The 27,999-nt window shown below is 37.6% G+C and overlaps 1 protein-coding gene across 1 annotated transcript; it reads right to left on the reverse strand.

The window, feature by feature from the left end:
• LOC103702808 lies at positions 1-27,991 on the reverse strand. The gene is made up of 13 exons (XM_008785375.4): positions 27,695-27,991; positions 27,343-27,501; positions 23,730-23,981; positions 23,481-23,600; positions 20,712-20,792; positions 20,101-20,193; positions 19,563-19,658; positions 18,948-19,001; positions 18,663-18,866; positions 13,667-13,792; positions 4,254-4,319; positions 978-1,277; positions 1-779 (listed from the first exon to the last, which is right to left on the reverse strand). The coding sequence occupies exons 1-13, from the start codon at positions 27,755-27,757 to the stop codon at positions 312-314; spliced, it is 2,082 nt and encodes a 693-aa protein (XP_008783597.1). The 5' UTR covers positions 27,758-27,991; the 3' UTR covers positions 1-311.
• Positions 27,992-27,999: the final 8 nt, after the last annotated feature.

A 27,999-nucleotide genomic window follows, 5' to 3' on the forward strand; every position in this document is an offset into this window, starting at 1 on the left:
ACGCAAATATGCGAGATCATGATAACGAGCAGCCCCATGGTAACTACTTTGCAGCGCAATGCAGGAAAAGGAGGCAAAAGTTGAGTTACATGAAACATAAAAACAGTTTCGCTAATTTTCCCTGGAACCAAATAAGCAAACAAGGATTAAATCTTGAGGTAAGGTAATTGTTTAACCTGATTGTTTGATTCACTACATCTAACAGATATCTGTGTCCTGTTGCTCTTTGTTTTGTCTAGCCTCCGTTGTTTTCCAAGCCAGGGGAACGAAGTAATGGGTACCTTCACTGTGAGGAGACAATAGGCCTATAATCAATGCAAGCCTCTAGGTTTGCCCTTGTTAATGGAGTTCAGGTGCTGGGAAACAAACAGGACTCCCATGATAACTATCAGGCAGCCAACAAGGGTGCTAAAAAACAGGGCTCCAGGCTGCCTAGACTGTATGAAACCATAAACTCCCCCCGAAGTTACAAGAATAACATCAGTTAGACCATCACCAGAAAAATCCTCTAAGACCAGCACATGAGTGGGAGGCCCGGGCAACTCTATCGAAGTCAGTATGCTGCCCCCCGGAGAAATCACTACAGCCTCTTGATCACCAGCTGCAATTATGACCTCTTTATCATCGTGCGCTTGCAGAGGGAAAGTCTTCAGAGTGGGCACCACCACATTTTCCATCATTCCAGATGGAGATGGAAGATTGGACCAAGTTGCACTAGTTGAGAGTTGCCATCTCCACGTGGCATCATGACCATGCAAGCCTGGGGAGTAAGAGGTAACCTACAAATTACAGGGGGGAAAAATGCAGTGAGCCGCTAAATGCATAGGGTAAATGTAGCTATTTTATATGAGTCATTGACCAGATAAGCAACCATTAAAGAAGTTTTTTCTTATGCATAAACTGGTAATTATGCCTAGCTATGTTTTAGCTTTAATTTACCTGCAAATGCAATGATGGAAATCAGACTAGATACAAACCTCTCCTCCATTTGTCAGAAAGACAACATCACCATGGCTTCCTTTCCGATGCTTATGCCCATCATCTCTGCGTACCAGTATAGGTGTTGCCACCTCTAAACTACCTATATCAGCAGTCCTACCGAAGCTTCTTGCGAAGTCTCCATGTTGGAATATATTGAAATGATGATGATGACAGATGGAAGCATTGAAGAGCTTCTCTCGTACTGGTACACCTGATGTAGCAACTGCCCAACAAGGTTTCAGCATTTCCATAGAACCACTTACAACAGTCTGCTCAGCTCCATCCCCCCCGACAACCTATAATCAGGACACAATCACTGAGTATCATATTCCCACAAAAACTGCTTAATAAATCAAATTGAAGTAGCAAGTTCCTGAAGTAGATGACAGGGCTAAAGGAACAAATAACCATAATCATTGAGCCTTGTGCTAACTACTGGGGGCAAAATGAAGGAATCCTCATTTGCTAAGCATTCCCATGAACAAGTATACAAGGAAAAGATTTCTAAAACTTTCTAATGTCAGAAAAATAAAATTTAGTCATATAAGCTTTTCTAAATAAGGTTGATATTGCATTATAATGAGTCCTATTTGTCGTCCATAAATGAATTCTTCATCTTTGCATGAATTTGTACATTCTTGTATGTACATGCACTGCATATGTGGTGACAGGTGACATGTACACCTCATCTAAGTATCGCATGTTCCATATTTAGCAGCATAGTACAAAAAGATTAACGTACATCCACTCTCACACTTGCTCCCAAACACCAAGGTATTGCAGCCTCCAACCTTGGTCCCAAGATCAGTGCCAAAGCTTTAGAGACCGACAATCCAGTCATCTGTGAGGAACTCCACAACTGGTGCAATTTGCTCAGGGGGATAACTAATGCACTATAATTGGCACCATTTTACCAAGACTAACCAAATTCTGCTTAATTGACTGCAAATCCTTAGCCATAAAACTCATCAGAACATAGATCCTGTTATCTGGGAGGTCTCTAATATTTGGGAAGTGAGCCACCTCAAATCCAGCATTGTATCGTCAAAATCTCTTTGAAGAACTGCAGCAGCAACATCCCACTTTAGCATGTGAATGCAGTCCAATGACAATTTCAGGACTTTGTTCCACTGACCATTATTTCAAAAAACATCACTTCTCATGTCAGTTTCAAAGCTACACCTTTCCCAAATGATATCAGTCCAATTGGATATGCTTGCAAGGAGATATTTTGATTTGCTTTCACCTATTATTCAATCTCTTTTGATTTTGCACCAACTCGACTATTTCATCTTTCTACCACAAATGGCACTCTTTAGTTCTTTGAAGCCTTTCAAGAATTCATCCTCCAAACAAATGACCATCATGAATGCTCTAAATGCAAAGATCTCCTTTATCTGTATGTACACGTGAGCATGGTGGGGCTTGGGCTTCAGATATCTTGACTCTCATGCAACTAGGTGAGTAGTGGGCAGGCAGGTGGCATCAAGGCTCCAGCAAGCAGGAAGGAGGCTCTAATTGGACTGCATTTTATCAACTAATGTATGTGTGTATGTATGTTTGCATGGCGAATGCATGCATAATAATGCAAATTGCAAATCATGGACTGTGGCTCAACTTCTTAACTACTCACAAGATTATTTCTCCTCCATGCCTTCTCTCTCCCCCTCTCTCTCCACCTTTGTTCAAAAAATCCTTTATGAATAGATCCAATATATTAAATTGCTAGTAGGAAATCCAAACACCTAATTCTCCTCTTTACATGGTTGCAACATGGCCAAGAAAGGTGAAAGAGATCATTCAGAAACGTTTTTAAATGTAAATATGCAATTACGAACATTTGCTCCCTCTTGATAGTTTGTCACCAGTTGCCATGTCTTTGAACAGGCTGCCAGCATCAATCGAAGTCTCATTAGGGCTCGTTTGGGAAATCCTAAGAGATTAGGCAGGATGGGCCAAAGAGAGAGCACAAAGGAGAGCATTCATGAATTTTTTTTTAATCCTGAGGGATCTGGCCAAGTGACACCCCCCTCTCTCCATCTCCCTCTCTCTCCTTCCATTCACCTTGCATGCTCTCTTTGGCCCATCCAGTAGATCTCTTGGGAGAAAGGTGATAGATTGGAGACATGCCTTGTTGTTACCTCAAGAAAGGGTGTGATTATAGGCTAGGTTTTCCCTTCTTCATTATGGCAAAAAGAAAGAAGATGATGGATAAGTTTAGGCTCCCATCAATTCATAACATAATCAACAAATGTCAGAGCCATTTCAATACACATGGGTAGCCAAGATCCTGTGCAGCTACATCTGTGCTACCCAACCATACTAAGTTGGATTAGCTCAACCAATTCCAAGACGGTCCAACTTGATCTATTTTGGCCTGGCCAACACTAGGCTAATCTAGGCTAGTCCACATCAAGTTGACCTAGCTTGATTTAGCCAGGGCTTTTACCCACACCAGGCAAGCCTAATTAGGCATATTCCAATCTTGCCTGACCTAGTCTGACAAGGCCAAGTTGAACTCAATTGGAACAAAGACAACCCAACCTAATCCCCCTAGGCCCAGCCAAAACCAAAAAATAGTGGATTCACACAGAATGTTATAATATTTTAGAAATATATAATATCTATAATTCTTAGAAAGACAATTGTTTCTGTTAATATTATTATATTATTTCAGTGAACTATTTTTTCTGATTATTTTTATGATATTGTATGCATAGGTACAGAAATAATTCTTTCGATAAATATCTAAATTTGTTTCAAAAAAAATTACATCATTTCCGTACCCTTTAATATATCAATGATATTCAGCACTAATGATGATTGATATCTACAAATTTCAGTTAAAAAAATTTAATATATCATCTCAACCCCACATGCATCACATGTGCCTGCGGACTCATGACATAAGGGATATGTTTAAGGCGCTCCAAGCAGTTGACACTGACAATGGACACTACTTTGAACACCCACTCTGGTTGTTTTTGCTCCCATCTACTAGCTTCATGTAGAACTGGAAATGGGAATTTGGTCAAGCAAAATACAGAAAATAAGTAAAATATTGAAAGCCTTGATTTGGAATAAAACATGTAAGCATGGTAGACTCTGAAACTCTGGACTGTCTTCAACTGCTCAACCAATTTAACTTAGAACTGTGGTTAATCATAGATGCATCGATGCTCAGAAGTGGAGTTTCACAATATTATTACCAGCAAAGGTATAACTTTCTGCACATAATTACAAAGAATAATAACTTGGGAAGATGGGTGAACCTGAACATGATCTAAAACACCATCTCCATTAATATCAGCATGAAGGCCGCCTTCTAGTAGATGAAGCTGAGAATAGATACAGGAAATAAAATTCCCATCAGAACTAAATGATGTGATGATACTAACATATTATAGAAAGCCTAAGACTAACTGATCCAAAATAAAGCATGTGCACTATCACTACTGTGATGTTTATCTAAGTAAATATCTAATAAAAATAGTTCCATTATCTTAATAAAAAAACCGCATGTTAATTTTAGTTGCTTTTCAGTTATTGCGACCAGCATACAGAAACTTTTAAACTAGCACAGAGATAATGAATCATAAGTTTACCTTCTTGCAACACTTAACAACACTTGAATGTGATTGCTAACAATTACAAATAAAACCAAACTAAACATGTTATTTCATTAACAGCTCATGCTACAAAAAGCCACATCACAGATGTAATTGCCAGTTGCACTAGCATGCTACTGGCTATGTGCCGGTACAACTTAAGCATGCTGCTATGCCAGTGCTTGCCAAGCACTGGGACAGAATGCATGTAATTACCAATGCAAGCAGCAGGCTCGCATGCCACCAGCATGCAATTAAAAGAATATTCCTTAAGCCACACGTGTAACGTAAATTCCAGGTGGGGGCGAGCCTAGATGGGGTCAATTCATACAATTTGAGCAAAGAGGAATTATATATGTCTACTTGAGGACATGGACCTAATCTACATGCTCAAATTTGTACATGTGAAGGTCCTACTTGTTAAGGTTAGAAATAATTCTTTTCTTTTCTTTTTTTTTTGGTGGGGGGAAGGGGGGGGGGGGGGGGGGGGGGGGGGGGGGGACAGAGTGCAGTGGGGGAGTGTTGGTGGTGGATGGGATGAAACAATTAGTAAGAAATGACAAATTTCATGTGCATTAGTTCTGTCTTATTTTTTTATAGTTAGAAGGGTTGCATATTAATTAAAGAGAAGAACTTATAAACTGAATCAAAGATGTAAAACTTGTGCATATGATGTCTATTTACTTTATATCTATAAATTATATTAACTAAAAATTAATTCCTTCATGTTTTGTATTTAAACTTACATGTTTGAAGGAAGTTTTCAAATATTTTCTCTTTGCGAGAAATTTATGCTTGTTGGAACAGATATGCTCTTTTTGATTGAAATTAGTATTGCAAAATGGCATGCATGGTTTTAACAAATAGGATCTTTGTTTCAGCTAACTTGGAATTTGTGGAGATATCAATCAACAAGGAACAACTATTTTAATGCATCAAAGCATTGGCTAGAACAATGGAGTTAACAAGTGTCTGATGATAGGACCTTCAACGGTTCATCTTAAATTCTTAATTAATATAGAAGGAAGGAAAAAAGAGGCAACACATGAACACACTAATAGCACCTCAAACATACTTTGTTCTATTCAATAGCAGGTGCTATCTCTAGAAATTTAAAGCAAAGCAAAAAAAATCTATTAAAAAAATGAAAAGAACAACAAATAGGAATTTAAAAGAAATAAAAGTTTATTAGATAAGCAAGTTTACCTTGTAGAAAAATAAATGTTGTATGCTATGGGATGGTAGTTCCACTTGTTAGCTATTGTTTATGAAGTCCATGGCTGTATACGATTGGGAGATGTATTGACGGTTCAGGAACCTGAATATGTGCGTGTGTGTGTGTGTGAGAGAGAGAGAGAGAGAGAGAAGTTGAAGGTCTTGGCCTCTTGGGTAAGAGAATACACTACAAGCTTGGAAAAGAATAATTTTAATTATTTTAAATCATAGATGTGAAATCCGGAGTAGTTAATAGGGGATATAAACATTTCTTTTGATCGAGATCTACAGTACGAACCCAAACAGCCCGTATCAACCATACCATACCAATAAGATACCAATAAGTTGATAACAAGGTTTGGTTCGGTATGGAGCCAAGCCGGTCCATATAGGTCCAAATCGAACAAAACTGCCATGTACCACTTGGTACTGAACCATATCACCCAATTTTAGGTGGTACCATGGCTGAGAATAAGAAAAAAGTGTTCAAAGCTTATCTCGATACAGGGTGCGTACCTACCATACCAATTGTATCGTACTGAACCGGTAATGTATCAGTACGATTCTTATACCGTTTTTGCGGAACTTGGTTTTGATTGAACAGAACTTCCTTATTTGACAAGTTTATTGCTTTACATGACAAGCCCAATACTCTACAACCCAATGAAAGGAGCTACAGAAAGTCATTCAAACTTACAGAGAAACTTGTACCTAGAAAAAAATGCAACTAATGATACTTCTTTAAACAAGAAAGAGTTTGGTAGGGAGGTCACATTAAATTTCTAGAGGGGCCAGTCCAGCTTTATAGACATCACAGGGGATCCTCAGAGTGTTTTAAAAAGCGACTGCGGTATGCTAGCAACCAAGAGACTACATAGCGTCTATGCAATACACGAGCTGCATATGCAAGCATATAGGCATTAGTTTTTCTATTATATAATAATAAATAAAATACATTAAGTACAAAAACAACAATAATGATAGTAATATTTTTTTGATAAATAATATCAATATTAACAACAGTAATAACTAATAATTACTGACTATTACTTAGTGTTTAACATTAGTAGCAATAGTTAAAACATAATTAAAATCCAAATCTATGAAGCCACAAAAATGGCCATAAAATGTGAAGTGGCCTGCCTTTTTCAGCTCTTATGTTGTATGACTGCATAAAGTAACCACTTTTAGGTAGTGAAAAGTGGGTCACATGCGTAGCCACACAATGCTAATGGAGCTACAAATATAGCTAAATATGTTGTTTAATTGCATAGAGTAATCACATATAGGCACTGTTGTGCAGTCAAGTGACCACATCAGCAAACATATCCTCTTTCATATTTTGAAACACCAGATCCTTTAAATCTTGGGGGTTGTGAGCCCCATGGTCCCCCTCAAACCACCTCTGGTTATATTATAACCTGACCCATTTGTGGTTCTCAATTAAAAGTTAAGAATCAAAATTCCATGTTTCTAGGATGGGGACAGGTACTATGATCATTTATTGCGACAAGTTATACATGTCGACTAGAATCCGTCAATAATGATTAGCGAATAACAAAGAAGGGTGACAAGCTAATAAAAATATTAGTTTTAACAACATGAGATAATTGATGTCACTTGCATGTTAAGATTTGAGATACTATTATTGAGACATGTCAAATGGAGAAAGGACAAGATTAAGGTAATTGAAATGGACATGTTGAGAAAAAATGGTGAGGACACGGCCTATTCAAAAGGTTCACAAACTCCCCTTCCATCATTAATGTCAGAAGAAGCTAAGACCTTGTTGGTGTGTTCAATTTGTGCTTGTTGAACCCAAGGTATGTCATCTCGGTACCGGACTCCGCACCGATGCCATCCTATTAACGTATCGGTACGTCCGATACAAGAGCCAGTTCGGCATACTGAGTGTCGGTACACCCTCCATACCGCATACCAATACTGAATCGATATAGTACAATACGCCCCATACCGCCTGGTTCGGTACGATATGGCATATCTTGGTTGAACCAATGGCTCTGCATAAAAACCTCGCTTTTATAACTATACAAGACCAAATCATCTCTTGGGGATTTATGACCAACCGATTTGAAAAGCTAGCAAATTATTTAGAAAATGATGTAGCACAAAACATAACACTGGAAATATTTTGCACATGATCCCAATCTCAATCAATCTCCTTTTTTATTCCATACTCTTGGAAGGGAACCTACCACCTCACCTGTAAGATTGAGAGGAGTCGTCCACCAAAGGTTTGGGCTTGGTGATAGCAAGCAACTGAACACTTGAGTATAGGATAGCCTAAGAAACATTGTCCAGATGGTATGACCAATTTAACAAGATCGCCTGGAGGTGCAATGAGACATTCGAAAGCGTATGCATTGTGGAAAGAAGAATCAGATATAGCTTTGATAAGGCATCAGATGTACAACTATCAATGCATGAAGGCTTTATTATGATTAAGGTACATGAGGCATTTTTTACTCAAAAAGCTACCTAATGGCTTATGAAGTAGCTAACGGGCGCAAAATCCCTCATATCAAACCAGCACCATGCTTTAGGTTAATAAAGTTGAAGCATAATCAACAACAATTTTCAAGTTACAAACATAGAGTAGCAACCGGACAAGGTTGGGAAGAGTGTGAAGTGAGCTTATAAGCCCCATACAGTGCATATTAAAGCTTTGAAGGTGAGATACCCTGAACAAAGGTTATGAAATGGTAGGAGGAGGATGTACATACCTTTTTCAAAGATATTTTCCTAAGATGAAGTATTTGAGTCAATGATAACAACGTGAATAATGTTAAACTACACCATAAGGGCAATGTTTGTGACATTCGTGAGTGAAGGCATGAACAACCAAAAGAGCATGAAATCCACGAAAGCAAGTCTTGATTCACTGAACCTATATATAACTAATAGTAACCCTTTCACAAATAAGAAACTAAGTTTCTAAATAACGGTTTTCTTTTTTCTAGGGCCCAAAGATCCTTAGCTATGGTTCCTTGCACCGTAGATGTTAGTCTGCCCTAAGATAGGACTCGAGCATCAAGATTATGATGAGAATGTATAACTTCAGGAAAGAATTGAAATTATATAATCGAGCCAGACAACAGTAGCCATTATGATAAGATTCTTGATTAACATGCTTAGATGGCAATACAGATACTTAGAAACTACAAGTCTGCAACATCATTACCCAGTGTAAATAGTTAGTTTGAAAAGAAAAAGAACATGAAGGGATTTATCCAAATTTATCTCAACAAATAAAGTTGAGAAAAAGATTTGTCTAGCACTTTGAAAAAGAAAGGCAAAAGTGCCTTAACCGCCTGAAATCCATGCTCTGTAAAACTGGACAGGATACATCACCTAAGACCTAAAATAATAAGGTAAGAATTAGAGCTGAGTAGTCTATATATGCTAAGCCATCAATACAACATTTCAAAAGGAATGTAACACAAAAAGTCAAAGAAGGACGACAAGAAGATTTAGTTAGAAGATGTTGGATACTTAAAAATCACACAACTCTAGAACATCTCATAATCCTCAGTGTCACGAGGATGCTCCTGTACTATATAAGAGGATGGGAATGAAATAGTATCTTTGATTATGGTCAATTTATACATAAGTAGCCATACTAAAACAAGTTTTAGTCCTCGCAAACTAAAATATGAGGTAAAGATTGTTTTATTGGTACCATCTACTGTACCGGTAACGTGCGGTAACCCTCCATACCTGTCATAGGGTCGGGAGATCCTTTTCTCATGCCTAGCCGCAATGTTGCCTAAAACGGAGCAATTCAAGTTGGTACAACAGTAACTAGGCAGAGCAGTTGCTTCCACCTGGTACAGACTAATTCAGCCACTACACCATATCAAACCTCGCTACCATTCTAGTAACTTATCGGTATAATAGGTATGTTTGATACCTAATAGTACGAGTTGGTAAATTGAACCATGTCATGAGGTAATGGATAAACTGAAAAACTTAACCACATCATTAGTGAAATTTTAAAATAAAATTAAAAACAATGAAACACTAGATTCGCAATACCAGAACTAGCACTCGTTCCAGTAGACTAGCAGTACGGTATGGTCTGCACCGTGTCGTCCCATCCTAGCATGTACCGAAAAAAGAAAAACTAGATAGGGAGAGAGAGGAGAGAGAGGAAAAGAGAGATGCCGAGAGAGGAAGAGACGGGGGGCTCAAAAGCCCTCCGCTCCTCTTTCGATTGTCCGCAAGCTCTGCTAGGTGGAGCCTGTTTCGAACAAAACAGAGGCTCGAAAGGGGAGAGCGAGGAGGAAGAGGGAGGGGGAAGAGAGAGATGCCGAGAGAGAAGAAAGAGTAGGCTTGAAAGCCCTCCTCTCTTCCGAGCCCCCTCTCTCTCCCCCTCCCTTCCTCCCTCTTTTTCTCTCTTTCCTTCTCCCTCCCCTCTGTCGTCGGTTTCTCATTTTGCTTGCCAAAACCGTCCCGATCCACCAACAGTACGGCTCAGCCGCTCAGCACGCCTCGAACCGAGCAATTCGGGATTGTTCTACCATCCTTGACTTGGTGATACACTTATGTACTAGAGGCCATAAGATGCATAACCTCAAAGTATACAGCAAGGTGGCATGGTATAAAAATTACCACAACCTGTCAAGTAAAGATCTACTAATAGAGATGACAATTAGATAGCAAACAAATGGCACCCATGAGACTCTTTATTAGTGATGACCATCTCAACTCATGGTAAATGAACTGCCTAATTATGTTTATGGAGCCCACGATAAACATATTTTGCTCTATGAAGCAAATGAAGATGAAATTGAGGTGGTCAAAGTTGACTACAGAAAAATAAACCATGGTGATTACTTTCATTATCATTGACTTGATATACAAATGAAGGAATATAAAAATATCTATTAATTTAAAGAAGAATATAGGATTTGGAATATGCTAAGGAATGTTGTATGATTGTCACATAGTGGGGAGACTAAAGAGAACGTATAATAACAGCAAACAAGAATGTATGCTTTGGTTACATATTGGGCAATAATGAAGAGACAAATACATAATATGAAAGTTACAAAGATGAAATTGGAAAAAAAATTAGACATAGAAGCCTTTGAGTTACACCATGGAAGGATTATGTGAAGATGCACAAGGAAGACAAGAAAAAGCCCCAATACAAGGAGAGATGGTCTTGAGAGGGAAATCTAGAAATTAAGGGAAGAACCTAGCAACTCTACATGCTTGGTTATGATAAATGAGACATAATTTTTAGTGTTGACAAGGATGTAGTTTTTTAATGAATCAATGGCATAAGACAGAGAAATCTTCAAATGGATGGAGTTTGGGTTGTTGACCATGATCCCATGAATGAACTACTAGGAGAGGGCTATTTGAGTTCTACTTGTCTGAGTTATGGTATGTTAACCATGATAATAGATACTAGTTTTCATTTCATGCTATTTCAAACATATAAAATTGAACATCACAAAAATCACAATAACCATGTCAATCTTCTATCATAAGAACGCATTGTAATCAGATATTCCCCCTTCTCTGGGGAAAACGAAACTCAAAGATCTGGGTCAAATTAGAAGTAGTTTCAAGATATTTTTGGTAAAGAATTCTAGTAGATAAATGAATAATACAAGTGGTTAGTCATATTTCTATACAAGAAGTTCAACATATCATGCACGCATGCTGTTCAAAGTAATAATTGTATAATAACTACTCAACAAGAATTTTAATTATTATTCCCCTATGTGTAGCTTCCATTGTTTTGTTTGAATCAATCTTTTCTCATCCAAATTTAGGATAAGAATAACAATTAACAAATGAAACCTTGAGTCTTGTTCATAAGTTCTCATAGATCTCCTATTCCAAAATCATGTGAAAAATCATCAACCAGGTGCTTGATTTTCTATTATTTTCAATGCTAGAAATTCTCTAAATTCCTCTCCTCGCTCCCCTTTTCAATTCAGTTCTTCATTTTAAAAATACATAATTACATATATTGGGTCTCTTAAGGATTATCTATTAGGAACTAATGACATGCTCTTGTATGAGCAAAACTAGACAGACTATATTACACAATTATTGTCCTATTTGCCATAAAGATCCTCACATAGCCTTTCCTAAAAAGCAAAAAAAGGACCCTCATATAGACAGACAACCATGTGTCTAGTACCATAAAACAAAGGATGGATCCCCATTAAGAGCTTTGCTTTTCCAGCATTCTTCAGCTTCACTTCTACATTCCCTAAATTGTCTTCTAATAATTACTAAAAACCCCAGATCAGGGTCCGTCGAGCCGACCGAATTGGTTGTACCGGTGGACTCTGGTACCGGTTCGGTACCGGTCCAACCGGTGCCGAACCGAAAACAAAACAAACAAAAAAAGCGCCGCGTCCGCGTGTGCGTCCGTGTTTTAGCCACACTCTGTGGCATTAAATGCCCCACACGGCCCCGCGTGGGTTCGCGCTCGCGCGCGGTGCCGCGTGGGCTCGCTGCCTTGCGCAAGTCCCCGCGTGGGCACGGGGAACCACATGGATCGATATTCCTGCGCGTGGAATCGCGCCCGCTGAAATATTTTTTTTTTCTTTTTTTTCCTTCCCTTCTTCTTCCTCCTTCCCGAACCCTTTCCTCCACTTCTTCCCCTCTCTCCTCCTCTCTTCTCCTCTCTTTCCCCCCTTCTCCCATGAGCAAGAAAGGAACTGCGCGCGCGTCGGGGTGCTCGGGAGGGGGTCGGCCCAAGGTACGTCGAACCGTCTTCTTCTTCTCCTCTTTCTCTTCTTCTTCCTCCTCTTCCTCTTCTTTCTTCCTCTTCACCTCTTTCTCTTCTTTCTTCTTCCCCGCTCGGTTCCGGCCCTGAACCGTTTTATGTGGCTGTACCATACCGGTAGGGGTCGGTACCGGTACGGTATGTGCTAAACCAGCCGGTACGGGCCGGTTCAGCAGACCTTGCCCTAGATCTTATTATTGCTCTCCCTCCATTATTTCTTCCAATTCTCTCTCCTTGTTAACTAGAAAAGCAGATGCAACAAAATGCTATAACCAACTTATTTAGTCTCCTGCCTATGACTACCATGACAGCCATGCTATAAGGACTCAGGACCTTCACCAAAAAAGCTAGCCAGGAAGTATTATTTGGAGGCCCTGCTTATGTACCCAAGACAGACACTCCTAGTTTAAGCCCTAGCATGACTTCCAAGAGAAGGGTCCAATCACAAACACCATGATAGGCTCATGGTTAGCCCTAACAGAACCCATGTTGCAATATCGCATGCCACACAAGGGTCATGGTCTCTAAAACCATTTAAAACAACATAGGCTTTCCCTAAAGAGGCTAGCCAAAAAGTATGTCCTTGGCCTTTCTTATGTACCTAAGACCTCAATGTACAACTGATGTGGGATTAAACACATGCCTGACAGGTCCTCACACATGCTCTATCACATCTCTAAATAAGTTTTGCTAAAAGCCTATAATATTTGCTTGTATTTGAGAAACTACATTAGAAGTACTAAAACTGCTATTTCCCATGCTTTCCTTATAGTTATAAAGACTAGAACTGGGATTCAACCAGCACAGCAATTTTCTTTTTGTTTAAACACTCAACCACATAGTTTAGTTAATCAAATAATTATTCTCCAAGGAGAACTGCATTATTGTACCATCTTTCAGCATCGCAAGAACCAATGTATAAGAAAAAGAAAAGGAAACCAAAGATCATGATTCCATCAACAATTAACATTAATTCCATGTGACCGTTTATAGAAATGCGAAAACATAATCAAAGAACCAGATTTTGGCATACCTTGCAAATGGTGGAAATAGGAAAACATAATCAAACAGCCAGATTTTGGTATACCTTGCAAATGGTGCGGCCCGATGCGAGATGAACAGCCTCTATTCCTTCCTTCTGATGTGCAACGACTACATTTGGAACCCACCATACTTGAGTATGATTTGTTATGGTAGGGATGTAAAGTGACCTCTGTATGCATATATCAAGCAAGTTAGGAGTAGGTTACCAGCCAAGCAATTAAATTCCACAAGTTCTTGGAAAAGAGGATAAAAGAATAACTTGCAGAGTAAAAGGATCCATCCAGTTAGCTGCAAATGCAATATCATTAAATCTGGCACAGATTGCATGTCAATCAAAGGGTTTATAAGAAGTACTCTTGTCTAACGACCCACCAAAATGTGAAGCCATTAAACAAGAAATGTATTTCAAAAAAACTAATACTAGTTCAACAATAAAAATAGGATCCTACAGAGCAATTCAACAACCTACAAGTCCAAAAGGCAAAAAATGGCAAACAGTCTATTATTAACATTAAAAAGCAGTTCTTATCATACAAGAGCTTTTAGAGCTCATATGCCGAAAAGAGTAACACAAAGTATCTACTTCTCAAGCCGACATAGCAGAAGATAAAATCAATTTATGAAAACAAAGTGAATAATTCCAAAATATGCATAAGCACATCAGGTGCTTAAGAAGCACATGTACATGGAGCTAAACAAAAAGAAATTAACACAAGGATATCTCCTAAATGCTACAAATCCACGAAGTGGATCATTGCTGAATAACTCTAATTCACTTACAACTCATAGGACTTAAGATTAACCTGAAAACAGTCTACCAGTGATCAAACTCATTTACCTAGCAGGAGCAATTGTATATGCTGATGCCTGAGACATAGAAAATTTTTGTCTACAAATTGCACATACTATGTTGCATGTAAGTCCATGAATCAGAAAGATCATAAAATCAGAAATTTCTCACTTAGACATGATCTACTTGATCAGATTCAGACCCTGTTGACAAATAAGGCAAAGCACATATACTGTAGTATTAAAAAGGATAGGAGAGTAAATGCTTTATCAAGATTTCAAAGAAGCAACGGAAATGCATGTCACCAAGGTGACAACCTGATGTGATGAGCCACACTCTTTCTATTCCTTCTGTTGTGAAGTATCTTCTTGTACTGTAGCTGTTTATACAAGGTCAACTGGTAATAATTGCATATTGCAGGAATCTGTGGATAAGCCTTGAGACTCTTTTGGCAATTCCGATCTTGAGGTCATCTTTTCTTGGCTTGCATCAATTCAGCAAAATTTAACATCTAATCAGATCAGACAGCAGAACCAATTTGCCAGTCCTCTCATCCATCATTAACAATGGCCCTGACAACCAGCGGGAGATACATCATTTCCTCTCTGGATCCAAGTGGAAACGCATCAATTATAGGCACCGTGGACACAAATCTAACCTACTCGTAATCCACACCTACTGCCTCTTAAGCTCCCATAAGTCAAAAGAACTTGTCCTCCTCCATAATTAATCACAGAACCTCCATTAATTTAAAGACAGCTCTGCCTGTCTACATTCCTCCTAGTTACTACGAGTGTACTTGATCGAGATTGGGTCTGGTCAAGCTTAAGCTTGAAAATAGAGATCAAACTTAAATTGTTAGTTATTTGATCGATCCAACTTCGAGCCTAATTTCAAACTGAGCCAAACTCAAACCTATTTTGAGTGGCTTGATAAGATTTATTGAGTTGAAATCAATTAAAGCATGTATCAAGCTTGATTTAAGTTTGGTTCAAGCTTGATTCAAACTTGGTTAAGGCTTACTTCAAGCTTCAATCAAGATCAGTTCAAGCTTGACTCAACCTCACTTCAAGCTTGGTTTAAGCTTCATTCAATAGTTGATTACATGGGTCAGTTGTTGGATTAGAACTAGTTCTTGCAAAATATATATCATAATACACATGATCAATTTCTCGAGCCTTATCGAGCCGGGTTATTTTCAACTTTGGCTTGAAACTAATTTGAAACTATGAATCAGACTCAAGCTTGACTCAATTATATCTAAATTCAGGTTGACACGAGCTTATTTTGAGATATGCTCAACCCAAGCTCAAGCTGCTCAGATCAATCAACAGACCTACTAGTTGCAAACCTCCTACAGTAATTTCAACACCTCTTGGCTTCTGCCTTTGTCACTGCCAATGCTAACACTTTCTACCTATCCTAGGGCACATGAATAGCTTCATTCTTCACCTTTTTGCAATCCAATCAATTTATGGTCACTGGGTTTGATTTTTCTATAACGGGATATGCAGTTTATCCCAATGGCAATAGTCAATCATCCCATAAGAACAATGTACCACAATATTTTCACTTAAGATTAAAATCTATTGCAGATGGATCCACCCATAGTAGATGTTTAGATGAAGGTTGACAATCACGGAAAAGAAGAGCTTCACATAACAACTCTTGTTTTCTCAGTTTGCCCTTACTCCTATGCAGGGTCGGCAGAACCATCCCGAACCGGGTAGTTCTAGTCGTACCGAGCCATTCCGGTGGCGGACCGGGACGGTTCCGGCAACGAAAACAGAACCCGTTGCCAGAGGGGGAGAAGAAGGAAAAGAGAGGAAAAGAGCAAGCAAGAGGGGGAGGCAGGGAGATTGGCAGAGGGCTGGCAGAGGATTGTCGGAGGCCGGTGCCTGGGCAGGAGATGAAGGCCGCAGCCGAGTCCCCTATTTCGTTCAAAATAGGGGTTCAACTGGTAAAAAATTTTGTGATTTTTAAAGTAAAGTCGGCAAAATAATTTACCAACTTCACTTAAAAATCGCAAAATTAAAAAACGGTTGGAACCTTGTTTAGAATGAAATAGAGGACCCGGTCGCACCCTCCACCTTTTGCCTAAGCACCGTCCTCCGACGGCCCTCCGCCGGCCTCTGCCACCCTCCGTCGACCTCCCTCCCTCTCCCCTTTCACTCTCTTTTTCTCTCTCCCGTTCGCCCTCTCCCCCACCTCCTCTACTGTGTCGATACAAGCCTAGCACGGCACGGCGCAGGGCCATACAGATCCGTGCCGCTAAGCAACCAGTCCGGTGCGCAGTACCGGCACAGCAGACTATGCTCCTATGTTTCTATCTAAACACTAAATCAATCATTTCTTCCACTTCACTTCCCAATTAAGTAACCTTTAAGTGGTCAAATCTATGTATATGAGATTATCTAAAGCTGATCATTTAGAAAGTATTCCACCCATCGCACAACGTCAGGAAATCTGCAAATAAAATCAACACAACAACCATTTAGGTTCTTTCAACACCTTCTAAAGTTTTTTTTTATTTTGTAAAGAATAAAGGTGAGCGAGCACCAACAACCACATTGCGAGGTTGTTAAAAGTTAAAACACCTAGGTGGTACCAGGTGATGGCCCAAATGCCTAGGCAGGGCAATTAAGCAACCAGGCAAGCATTGGGAGTTTTAAAAAAATCCCTAAAAATTTAAAAAATATATATTATGGCCTTGTATAATCAAATAATCAGAAAATATATATCTGATTCAATGAAATCACCTAAATAAAACATCATATTCGTTAAATATACCCAAGTCATAAAATATTTGTGAGGAAACATTGCCAGAATTCCAAGTCATAAAATACCATAAATAGGTGCCTGCCTTGTAGAAAAATAGTCAAAAGGTGGCTAGGCACCTGACTAGGTGCTGAAATTAGGCAATTAGTGGCTGCCTTACCTGGTAGCTAGGAAAGCACCAAGCACCTAAGCAGGACTTTCTAGGTACCTAAGTGGGCCACCTATGACAATAATGCCACAAAGGAACGGTTTACAACATAGAAACAATTGAGGAAACATCACAAATGGAAAACCTCCTCGAGTGCAACCGCTAAGCCATAGCCCAATTTGTCAACTCCATCTAAAGTTTTTCTTTAGAGAGAATTTTGAAATATGGTAGTTATTCACCGCCACTCAAGTTTGAATTTGAGACCTCACTTGAAGAGGAAGGTACTAGCTTGCTAAGCTAACAGCTTCAAAAGTCAACAAGCCACAATTATAGCATAAGCACCCAGAATACACTGATTCAAACCATATCATAACAAGAATTACCACATTAGAAAACAAACACATGGAACCCATTCTAAAAGGTCATCGCTAAAATATGTTTCATTTTTGTATAGGAAAGTTGTTTTCCATACCAAAATATATATATTTGGCCTGAGACTTACATAATGGCGAGTCTAGCTAGCCAACCTTATTCATTTTCATTTCATTTATCATGCTCTTTGGATATGTTACAAGAAGCTTACTAATGATGGATTCGTCCAAATGCAATCAGGGAACGAAGTTCCAAAGATATTTGTATTCATTGTATCTCAACTTTGGCATAGCATACACTAAAACAATGCCCAAAAACTCCTTAATAAGGGTTCTGTCCTTTTCCCCCTTCAAAATAGGTTAACAAGAGCTACACTCTTTTGGTTCTCTTATGTTGACACTAAGCATTGGCCCAATTGTTAATGGCATCCACAGTCACACAATCTAAACCCCATTGACAACAATATATATAAATTAAAATGTTGTGATGCCCTGACATCATTTTGCTTGAAGACCAAAATGAAAATTAAATAAAAATCTAGATACCATCATTTTTTTCCAATCATGCAACAGCAAAAAGGCATGAAGAAGAAAAGTAATCCTAGAGAGTATTAAAGAGAAACATCACCTCACAGCTCAGATGTCTATCAATCTTCAACCAAGGCTGCATAATTTGGTTTTGGACAGGTCAAAATAAGGCTCACTTTGGGTAGATTCAGTGGATTCAGTATGTACATACACACTTACATATACATAGAGAGAGAGAGAGGCATGTCATTCAGGCACACAAAAATATGATGAACCACTACACCAAGGCAGTTATTGGATGGAATATAGGTTGATCTTGTTTTTGATACAACAAGGATAGGCTTATTGCCTTGATTATTGTTACACAGAAACATCAAGCAAGATATAATTTGATACAGTATACAAAGTTAAGCATAAGTTGTACCTTCTTGGATTTTGCTGAGCCAGCATAATCTGCAGCTTTGCCAATCACATTCGCAATTTTATTAGATGAATCCTTCCCAGGTGGATTGTGTTCAACAGGTTTATGGAAAGGACTTGTAGTAACTTTCCCGGGTGTTTTCTTCAATATTTTCCTTTTATGCCTTCTGAAGTGTGCCAGTTGTAAAGAAGTATCTTCCCGCCTATCCTGATGACAAGATCGTTGCAGAATGAGCTGATACTTTTCTTCCCTGAAGAAAACTAGGAGATCAAAGGAGTTTGTTATTACCCAATGATGTGGCATGACTCCAAGAATTGATTCTCTAAATTCTCTACATTCAAACTGCAAATCAACATAAACACATTAAGCTTCTTTCGTAGATATTTGAGCTACCAGTAGCCAGGTGGCCGACCAAAATTTTTTTTACAACTACGTAAACTGCCTGCTAATTCACTGGAGACAGGATTAAATTCAAAATCAAATGCATAAAGGCATAAAATAACAAATATAAACTTCAGCTATGAAAGTGAAGCATGAACCATAATCTGATGCATATGGACAGTAAAGAAAAAATGAATATTCCAGGTGCAAAACCAAGGCCTGAAAGTTTTCTAAAATTATTGCCATCTTTGCATCTTAACTCATGTTCAGTATATGATATTTTAGAGTAAAAAGTGATTTTGCTTATTCATACACTTCCATGGGTGCAGCAACTGCATACCTGTGTGCTCACAAGAATGGTCTTGTCATTCAAGTGGGGCAAACAAACCAACTCATACAAGGATACAGGCCAAAATAAATCTTGCTTTATCAACTAAATGCTTACATGATACAGATGAATTTACTATATGTTTAAAACAAACCACTACTTGCTAGATGATTTTCTAACATGCAAAATCATACCTCTCCAGGATGACGAACATTCATAGCATGAACATCAAGCTTGTAATTATGTTGTGGAATCAATTGTGTTGCATCCAAGGGTTGCACCTGGATATTCTATAATGATAAACATTATAAAATTAGTAGAGACTCAAACAATGTGAAATTTGTTTATTAAAAAGAGAGTAGAAAACATCATATTAAATGTTGCAAATAAAGAATGCTTTGCTGCTTCTAAGACATCAGTAATCAGCACAAAAAAAGAAACTAGGATGCATGAAGAGGCAAGGCATCAATACAAGGAATATTATCTCGAAGTTAAGCACATCAATAATTTAGTAACTTAGATATGGATTGAGTCATGCTACCATATCAACTGTTAACATGCTCTATAAAACCTACACGATACAATAACTAAAGAAAATGCATGGATTAAAAAAGACAAACACATTTTATTGGTTTCAGCAAGTTAACATAATTGATGACTTTTGTGATGACATGTTTTATATTCTGGAGGTCCTGTAAAAAAGGAGTGGATATGAGTAGAAAATGAGCTTACTTCATTCTTTTTATGCCACCGCAGTGTGCCAGACCGACCAGCAAAAGCATAAAATACAAACTGGCGTAGGTCTACAGTACCAGATCCAGGGGTCTGAATAAAATATATGATGGCATTAGTACAAAGAAAGTTAGATCTACATGCAATTTTTTTCATATAGAAAATAATATAAGAAAATGCCACAAATGATACTATTAATTGCAATAAGAAAGAATTTATAAACAAATTGACATTATCCAAATTTGACACTAACATTCATGAGAAGGAAAAGTCAGCCTGCCTCATCCTTGATAGAAGATTAACATGACCATAATATTAAACTATTATATACAAAAAATCTGACAAAAAGGACACTAAGAAATTGGTGATGACTAAACAAAGAGATGCAATTAAATAGACCCACTGGACATGAAAATAATGTATATTCCACATTCATTACCTACATTATCTCCAAACATGTTTGCAAAATCTTTTTTAAGGCGTGTTGACATCATCATTCAGAATTTTCCACAATGTATTATTGCATGACAGTAGGTTCTATTATGCAAGAAGAAAATAAAGTGATAATGTTTATAAAGTCTACTTGCCGAAAAGAGAAATAAAATGAATACCTCTTTTTCTTTAGCACTTCTTCGGTGCATCTCACCATCTTTTTCCAACATCATATTTTCCTCAAACAGATCGATAGAGTTCTATGAAATATGACAAGTTAAAAAACCATCATTCAGAAATAAAATAATTGTGGAAGGCAAAAAACTAAATAGAAGGCAACAAAAAGAACAAAAAAACAAATTATGAAATACAGTTCTTTGTATTACAAGAATGAAAACAATAGTAGAATATCTAACTCAGAATAAAAGGGTCATCAGCATTCTAGCACATATTATATTTAGTCTGGTTAGTAGATCTGACAATGGACATGCAAAAGGTATCAAAATAAGAAATTGCAACTTTCTAGATTTATTAGAAGCAAAGAATGATTGATGATACCTGAAAACAGAAACAAAAATTTCGTCATTGATGCCTATTTAACACTACATATTAACAAACCTAATAGATCCAAACTAATGAGGCATTGCTCTTTGTGTGTAAGCTTTCAAAGGAATTATGTAATGTTTCTTTACATACTCCGGTGAGTGGTGACAGTGGAACTTCCTATAGCATTACGAATAATGTCTTATGCCCTTGGTAGTAATATTAGATACAGTACATGAAGCATTTGAAATGTTCACATTCCCATAGGTTATACTCGCATTCTCATATACTAAAAAATTGAACAAAAAAAAAAAACAAAATCACTGATTAATTTGATTTGATTTTCAAAGAAATGTTTTCTTCAATTGAATGGTCTTGCCAGTATCAGTTTACAAATTTGTGCCTTTCCCAAATTTCATACCATATGGCATTTGTTGCCATTTTAAGAAATTAGACCCACAATTAAATGATAACAATCTTCAAACAAATACTGCAAAATGCCCACTTGGAACAAATAGGGACACAAATTTCAGTGAAAGTTAGAAACTATTCATAATTAGCTCCAAAATTCTCAACAAGCATACAGGACAGTTTCAGGTTCACATTTGTACCTCATGTTAAAACAGACAGATCATAATTGCCAAACAAATTATTCACGGTAAGCTTCATGCTTATACAATCATGGAATACAAGGATTATTGGGATCAACTACTTGCAAATGATTCCTCCCATCTCCTGATTATATGAAAAGAAGAAGCAGAGAGAACTTAGGAAGTTGATAGGATTGTTAAAAGCAGAGAGTGCTCCTAAGCTTTCTCTAGTGTATTTCCTTTCTAATGTACCTCCTCCATTTCAGCCCTTTCAAGATGTCCATGTTCATTGCAAGAAAAAAATTCAGGAAATCATCAAACAAAGATAGCAAGAAGAAAGGAAAAGATTCAGATGATAGGAAAGAGAATACCCACCAAGGCTCAGAAAAAAAGCTGTCAACTTCAAAGTTCGCTGTCTTGATACCGGACCCCATACCGGCGCCGCATTAGCACTGTGTTGGTGCAGTATGGTATGGTACGTTCTGTATTTGGTTTGGGCCGGTACGGTGAACCATGGTCAAATCAGTGCTTCCAAATTGTTTGGTGCCTAATCAGCTTTATTATGCTTGAGAATTTATATGGTAAGTGTCGCAGTAACTCCTATACCAGCATATAATATTTTAACCCATAAAAAACCTATGGCAAGTGACTGCTTCACAAATCAAGACCGCAATTGTAAACTTATCCCAAAAAGGATGGGGTGTTGAAATGCAACCCCCCCTCAAGTTAAGCACATTACCAATTCTTAATCAGGTTAACATAAAAGTACAACTGAGATAACCCAAAACATTTGGTCAAGATGACAGCTAGCAAACTAGTTTCTCATGACAAACAATGTCAGATTTCCACCTATTTGACGAAACAACAATCTACATAAATGATCCTTACCCATACATGAAACATGAAGTTTCTTGCAGTCTGAATGAATGGCAACTTGCTTTCAACATATATCTCAAGTGGAGCATTAAAAATAAGACCTTCCACATACATGTTCACATTCAACCACATGCATATGCCTTCACCTTTTACTGGTTTTCTTCAATGAACCTGCCAATAATGCCTTGCATCCATCACCAACTAGGTATTTGGCCCCATATGTCTATACACTAAGTGGGCATCAAGTAAACATTTTCTTTCGAAAGTTCTAAAACTTCGCTATGGACCGAATAAAACTTTCTTCGACCTGCCTAGCTCAATATGAAAGAAATATAATTGTCTGCTCTCTGATCATCAAGCAAATCTTGCTGATCCACCAGCAACTAGGTATATGGACCCATAAGTGTTTGCATTAAATGGGCATCAAGCAAACAAATTTATTAGAAAATTCAAACACTTAACCATTTACAAGATAATCCCCTTCTTTAACAGAGCTAGCTCATATATATATATATATATATATATATATATATATATATATATATATATATATATATATATATATATATATATATATATATATATATATATTTATATATTTATATATAGTTGTATGGTAATAACAACATGCCAGAGATCCTACACCTGGAATGGAAGTTTCTTTGAAGGTACCTCTCCAACCTCTCAAGGTCATTACTGCTGCTGAGGATAATAATATAGTCTACATATATAACAGTGACAACAACACCAGTGCACTTCATCCAATTTCTATCAAAATCGACCAAACTTCATTAGGGCACAAGAAAACATTATTGGAGTTATAATAAATTTGTGACAGTGTATTAAGTCTTCACCTACCAAGACAAGCTTTTACATAAGGTGATACTAATGTTCATCATATAATGTTTTAAAAGATGAGAAGACGAGTAAGCAACATACATGGTGTTGCATTTCCATCCTGCCTCCTACAATAATTAATCCAGCATCACCGTGCTTCAGTGTATAATTACTTATCGAAATAGCTATCTCCCTATGGTGAGCACCATGAGGAAACTCCTCCTGCCAATAAATAAAAAGATTAAATGCATACAAAAAGATTATAAAAGACTTGTTGACAATAAGGAAAATCAATAATCACGTCTAGAATATTTTGAATACCAACAGAAAAGAACTGAACATGTATTCTACCTGTAAATTATGTTCCCATAGCTTTTTGAGATTGTGATCAAAACACATAACTGACCAGCCTGATGTAACAACAACTAAAACCTGCTTCTTTATTTCCCCATGCTTATACGAGCGATCAACAACACCTGCAGCCATTGCAACAGGATGTCTCCCAGATGATATGCGGATCTTGTCTGGCAGCAAGGACACCTCAGCTAGCACTTGTGCTTCAGTAAATCCTTCATCCACACGCCCGCTGTGGGGCCCCAAAACCTGCAGAGAGTAAGGAAATAGTGTTCTACATATGAAAGGCATGCACAGAGGCTAGGGAACAAATATTGTCAGGTTAATGTACAGAAAGAAAGAAGGAAAGAAACAAGAAAGAAAAAACTTTTAATTGATTTGAAGACATCAGGGCGCAGAATGAGACAATATATAAAACACTTATAAAACAACTGCAATCATACAATCTCATTGCATGTTACAAGCACAGTAAAAACTGTAGATAAATCAAAAATTAGTTTTGCAACATGTGATTCTATAGAACACAGTCAAAGAAACAAATTGAACAAACAGGTTTTAAAAGGTGGCACGGTTCCAATTTAAGAGTCAGGCAATAGACTGGCTCAGTATTCCCCTACAATGTTACAAGTCATGTTCGCTATGCTAGCATTCATTTCATTTATGTAATGATAAATTTTTAATACATTTTGTAATCTGTGATATTTATCCTAAGGGTACTCAAATTTGATTCTATACTAGAATATCTGCATAAGAACATAGATATAAAATTGCTTGTGGCTAGACATGCAACAATAAATTTATAAAATTTCAGATATAAAGGCAAATATGGTTACCTTACCCAACATTTGAGCCCCAAATGATGCAAAAAATCAAGTTGGCATATGCATGTGAAGTTGCTTTGAAGCTAACTGTGAGTCTGGAACTTTCAGTTCCTACTTTCAGCAAGACATGATTGTTATGAGAAGTAGACAGAATGAAGTCTTCCATGACAGAGATCTCAGATTGGAAGTGGCCAGTTATTTCTTATATAAAAAGCTGTAGATCGTTATAATCTATCAATAGGATAAGAAATTGAATGGAATATGCATTTTCATGCTTCCACATAAGAGAATTCCATGTTTGAATAATATAGAAGATTCCAGGCTTAAGAACTTGAGCTAGGTAACAGAATTCCTTTATGTGGCACACCCCTTTCTTTCCCCTTCAGAATATACCACTCTGAATATCCTTCTAATATACCAGAGTAATTTTTGATATCATTCTTCGTTGTTGTTTTTCTTTAATTTGATCCATGGTCTTAAGTTTCTCTCAAAACCGATCCACTTGGGGGTCGGTTCTGGCTGAGACCAAATGGAAACTGATCCCTAGTTCTAGGTTTTAGTCAATTTTGGCAGTTTTCACCAATTTCAGCTGAAACTAACTGGTTTCAATGCAATGTTGATTGTTTAAATCGATTTTGACCAAAATTAGCCATAGATGCTTTTTAAAAACTATTTTAGTGTTTGATATCATATTGTGGTTTTTTCTTTTTATTTAAACATGTAGGTTATATCAAGATGCGTCGTCTCAGTACCAGACTCTATACCGGTCCCACCCTATAACTGTGTCGGTACACCTGATATGGGAGCTGGTTCAATTTACCCAGTATATTACGCCTTCTATACTATATACCGGTCCAGTATATTACATTCCATACCATCCGGTTTGGTACAGTATGGCGTACCATAGATTATATAGTACCAACTTTAATGTTTTTTTTTCTTTTTTTCCTCCCTTGAGCTAAAAGAGGGATAGATGATAAACATGAGCTTTAATGACCCAAGCCCTCAACGAAGGTCTTTATTATTGTACATTACAAAGATTATTGCAAACAACTAAATACAATACAATTTACAAGAATAACATTGGTATATAAAATAAATATACCACTCCATAACTACATGCATTTGATTAAGTAGTACAATTAAATGAGAAAGAAACCTACATTCAATATATTTGTGAGTTCTATAAAAAGACGAAGCAAAAAAGACTTGAATGTACTAGGCAACATAAGGCTTCATATTTCCTAAATATGATGAAATTTTTAACAACTAAAGTTCAAGAAATAAATAGTACATATAAATATATTCTTGCTATTCAAAATGTCAATATGCTTAAATTTTTACTCATACTTAGTACCAACTTTAGCCTAAAATTGTCAAAACTGCACAAATATTCTAAAATATTGCAAAATAACTTTTTCTTGGCTTCTTTTTTTATTGCTTTTAAATTTTAGTTTTTTATTTGCTAAAACTCTAAAACTTGGAAGGAAACTTTCAAAAAAACCACTGTTGAAACCAAAACTCCCGAGACCAAGCCGAAACTGAGTTTTCGAACATTGACTTGAACATTCATAACGAATAATTGATTAACTGCTATGTTCTGTAGCATATGATCGATACATGCAGACATGTACCTGACATATAGCATGCAGGATATGACTGCATCAATGCATTTTGAATAAACAAAAGAAGAAGAAGAAGAAGAAGAAGAAAAGAAGAAGAAGAAGAAGAAGAATTTAGGCTCACAATGGGACACATGAAAAGACAGCTCCTATGTAAGCTTTTGCAGCACATGGGACCCAATAGCCATCAAACAGATATCTTTTGCATCAAAATCCCAAAGGCGAGGGCAGCCGTCACTCTCCTCATTTCTAGAATGAAGTAGTTGTTCACGAGATAGTAATCAGATACATTTTTCTTCCTCTTTCACCTCCTCTTCTTATGCTACTCCTTTTCGTTTATTTTTTCCCTTGTTCCTCTCCCTCTTACTTTTAACTGTGGCCCAGCAAATCATATTCTCTAACTTACTGAATTTCTTCAAAGAAAAAAGGGTTTCAAAGAGTCACAAACATGATTTTAATACCATATGTTAAGTCAAAATTTTTAGGCTTCAGTGTTTAGGTAACACTAGCCACATTTTTGGTCAAGAGAAGTAAGTTATGTCCAGCTTAAATACCAATAAAAGATGCACAAGCAAAAGCATCAATGCTGGTACTTGGTTAACAGTGCAAGTGTAAATATAGAGCAGTAATTTAAAAAAAAAAAAAAATCAAACACAAAATCATCATTTCTTATTGTTTTCTTGAAAATATCCATGACAAATAAAAGTCATCAAAGGTAAATTTTCAAGCTTGGACAAATAACGGATAAAAACTAAATCAAAATTTGCTCAAAACCTATAAATTACCATTGAATACAAAGTTCAAATTGGATGCCAAAACATGAGCAGCCTTGATCTGATAATAATAACTACAGTAGAGTATTATCAACTGTTAAACAGTGAACATTTCTCTATTGCCTACTTCTTTCATATTAAATAAAAAAAATCCGTTTCTTCCCTTAAGTTTGATCCAACCTCACATGTACCATTGTCCGAGTTGATAGCTTGGCTCTACAGAAATTCTTTACAAACTTGCACTACGATTTGGGCATCAAAAATTTGCAATGTGCTTAAAAAAAGAAAGAAAGAAAGAAAGAAACAACCATACCCAAATAAATAATATCACTAGAGCAAATTCTGAAGTAATTTTATATTTCCAGGTCGTCATACCGATCAAAAGCTAGCCCACCTGAATTTTTGCATCGTGTGTGGCGACGAGGACTTCTTTCTTTCCGTCACCGTTCAGATCAGCCACGATCGGCGGCGGGAGACGATCGGCTTCGTACCTGATCGGGAATTCATCGGAGAGATGGAACCACGCCTCCTTGAAGGAAAAATCACCTTCATGCTGGGAAAAATAAAAAGAAACGAAAACGGGCATAGGGAGTTCAATATCCGAAGGAATTCAAGACCGTTGAGAACATTAACACAATTCGCAAACACAAGAAGTCTTTTGAGACGAAGACCAAGAAGGTGGTGGTGGAGGAGGAGGAGGAGAAGACGGTTAAAGAAGGGACGGAAGGAGCGCAAAGATTGAGTACCTGGAGAGAGAAGAAGATGGCGAAGGCGGCGAGAAGGAGGATCCCCAGATCGCGTTTCCTCATCCTTCCTCCGGCGTTGTGAAGGCGACGAAGAGGAGGAAGAGAAGGTAGCTCTGATTCTTGATCACTCCCGCTTCCTCTTCTGATTCCTGTCCCCAGAGAGAGATGGGCAAAGCCTTAGCTCGGGAGTCGGGAGCACGTTAGACCCCGCGAAAGAAGGCGGTGGGTAGAGCCAACGGCGACAGAATTTTTCGTTTTTTTCTTCAGGGGTGGTGCGGTTTGGGGGGTTAACGATGGGGGGGCGG

This window comes from Phoenix dactylifera, unplaced genomic scaffold, assembly GCF_009389715.1.
Source record: "Phoenix dactylifera cultivar Barhee BC4 unplaced genomic scaffold, palm_55x_up_171113_PBpolish2nd_filt_p 000392F, whole genome shotgun sequence".
Taxonomy (NCBI): Eukaryota; Viridiplantae; Streptophyta; class Magnoliopsida; order Arecales; family Arecaceae; genus Phoenix; species Phoenix dactylifera.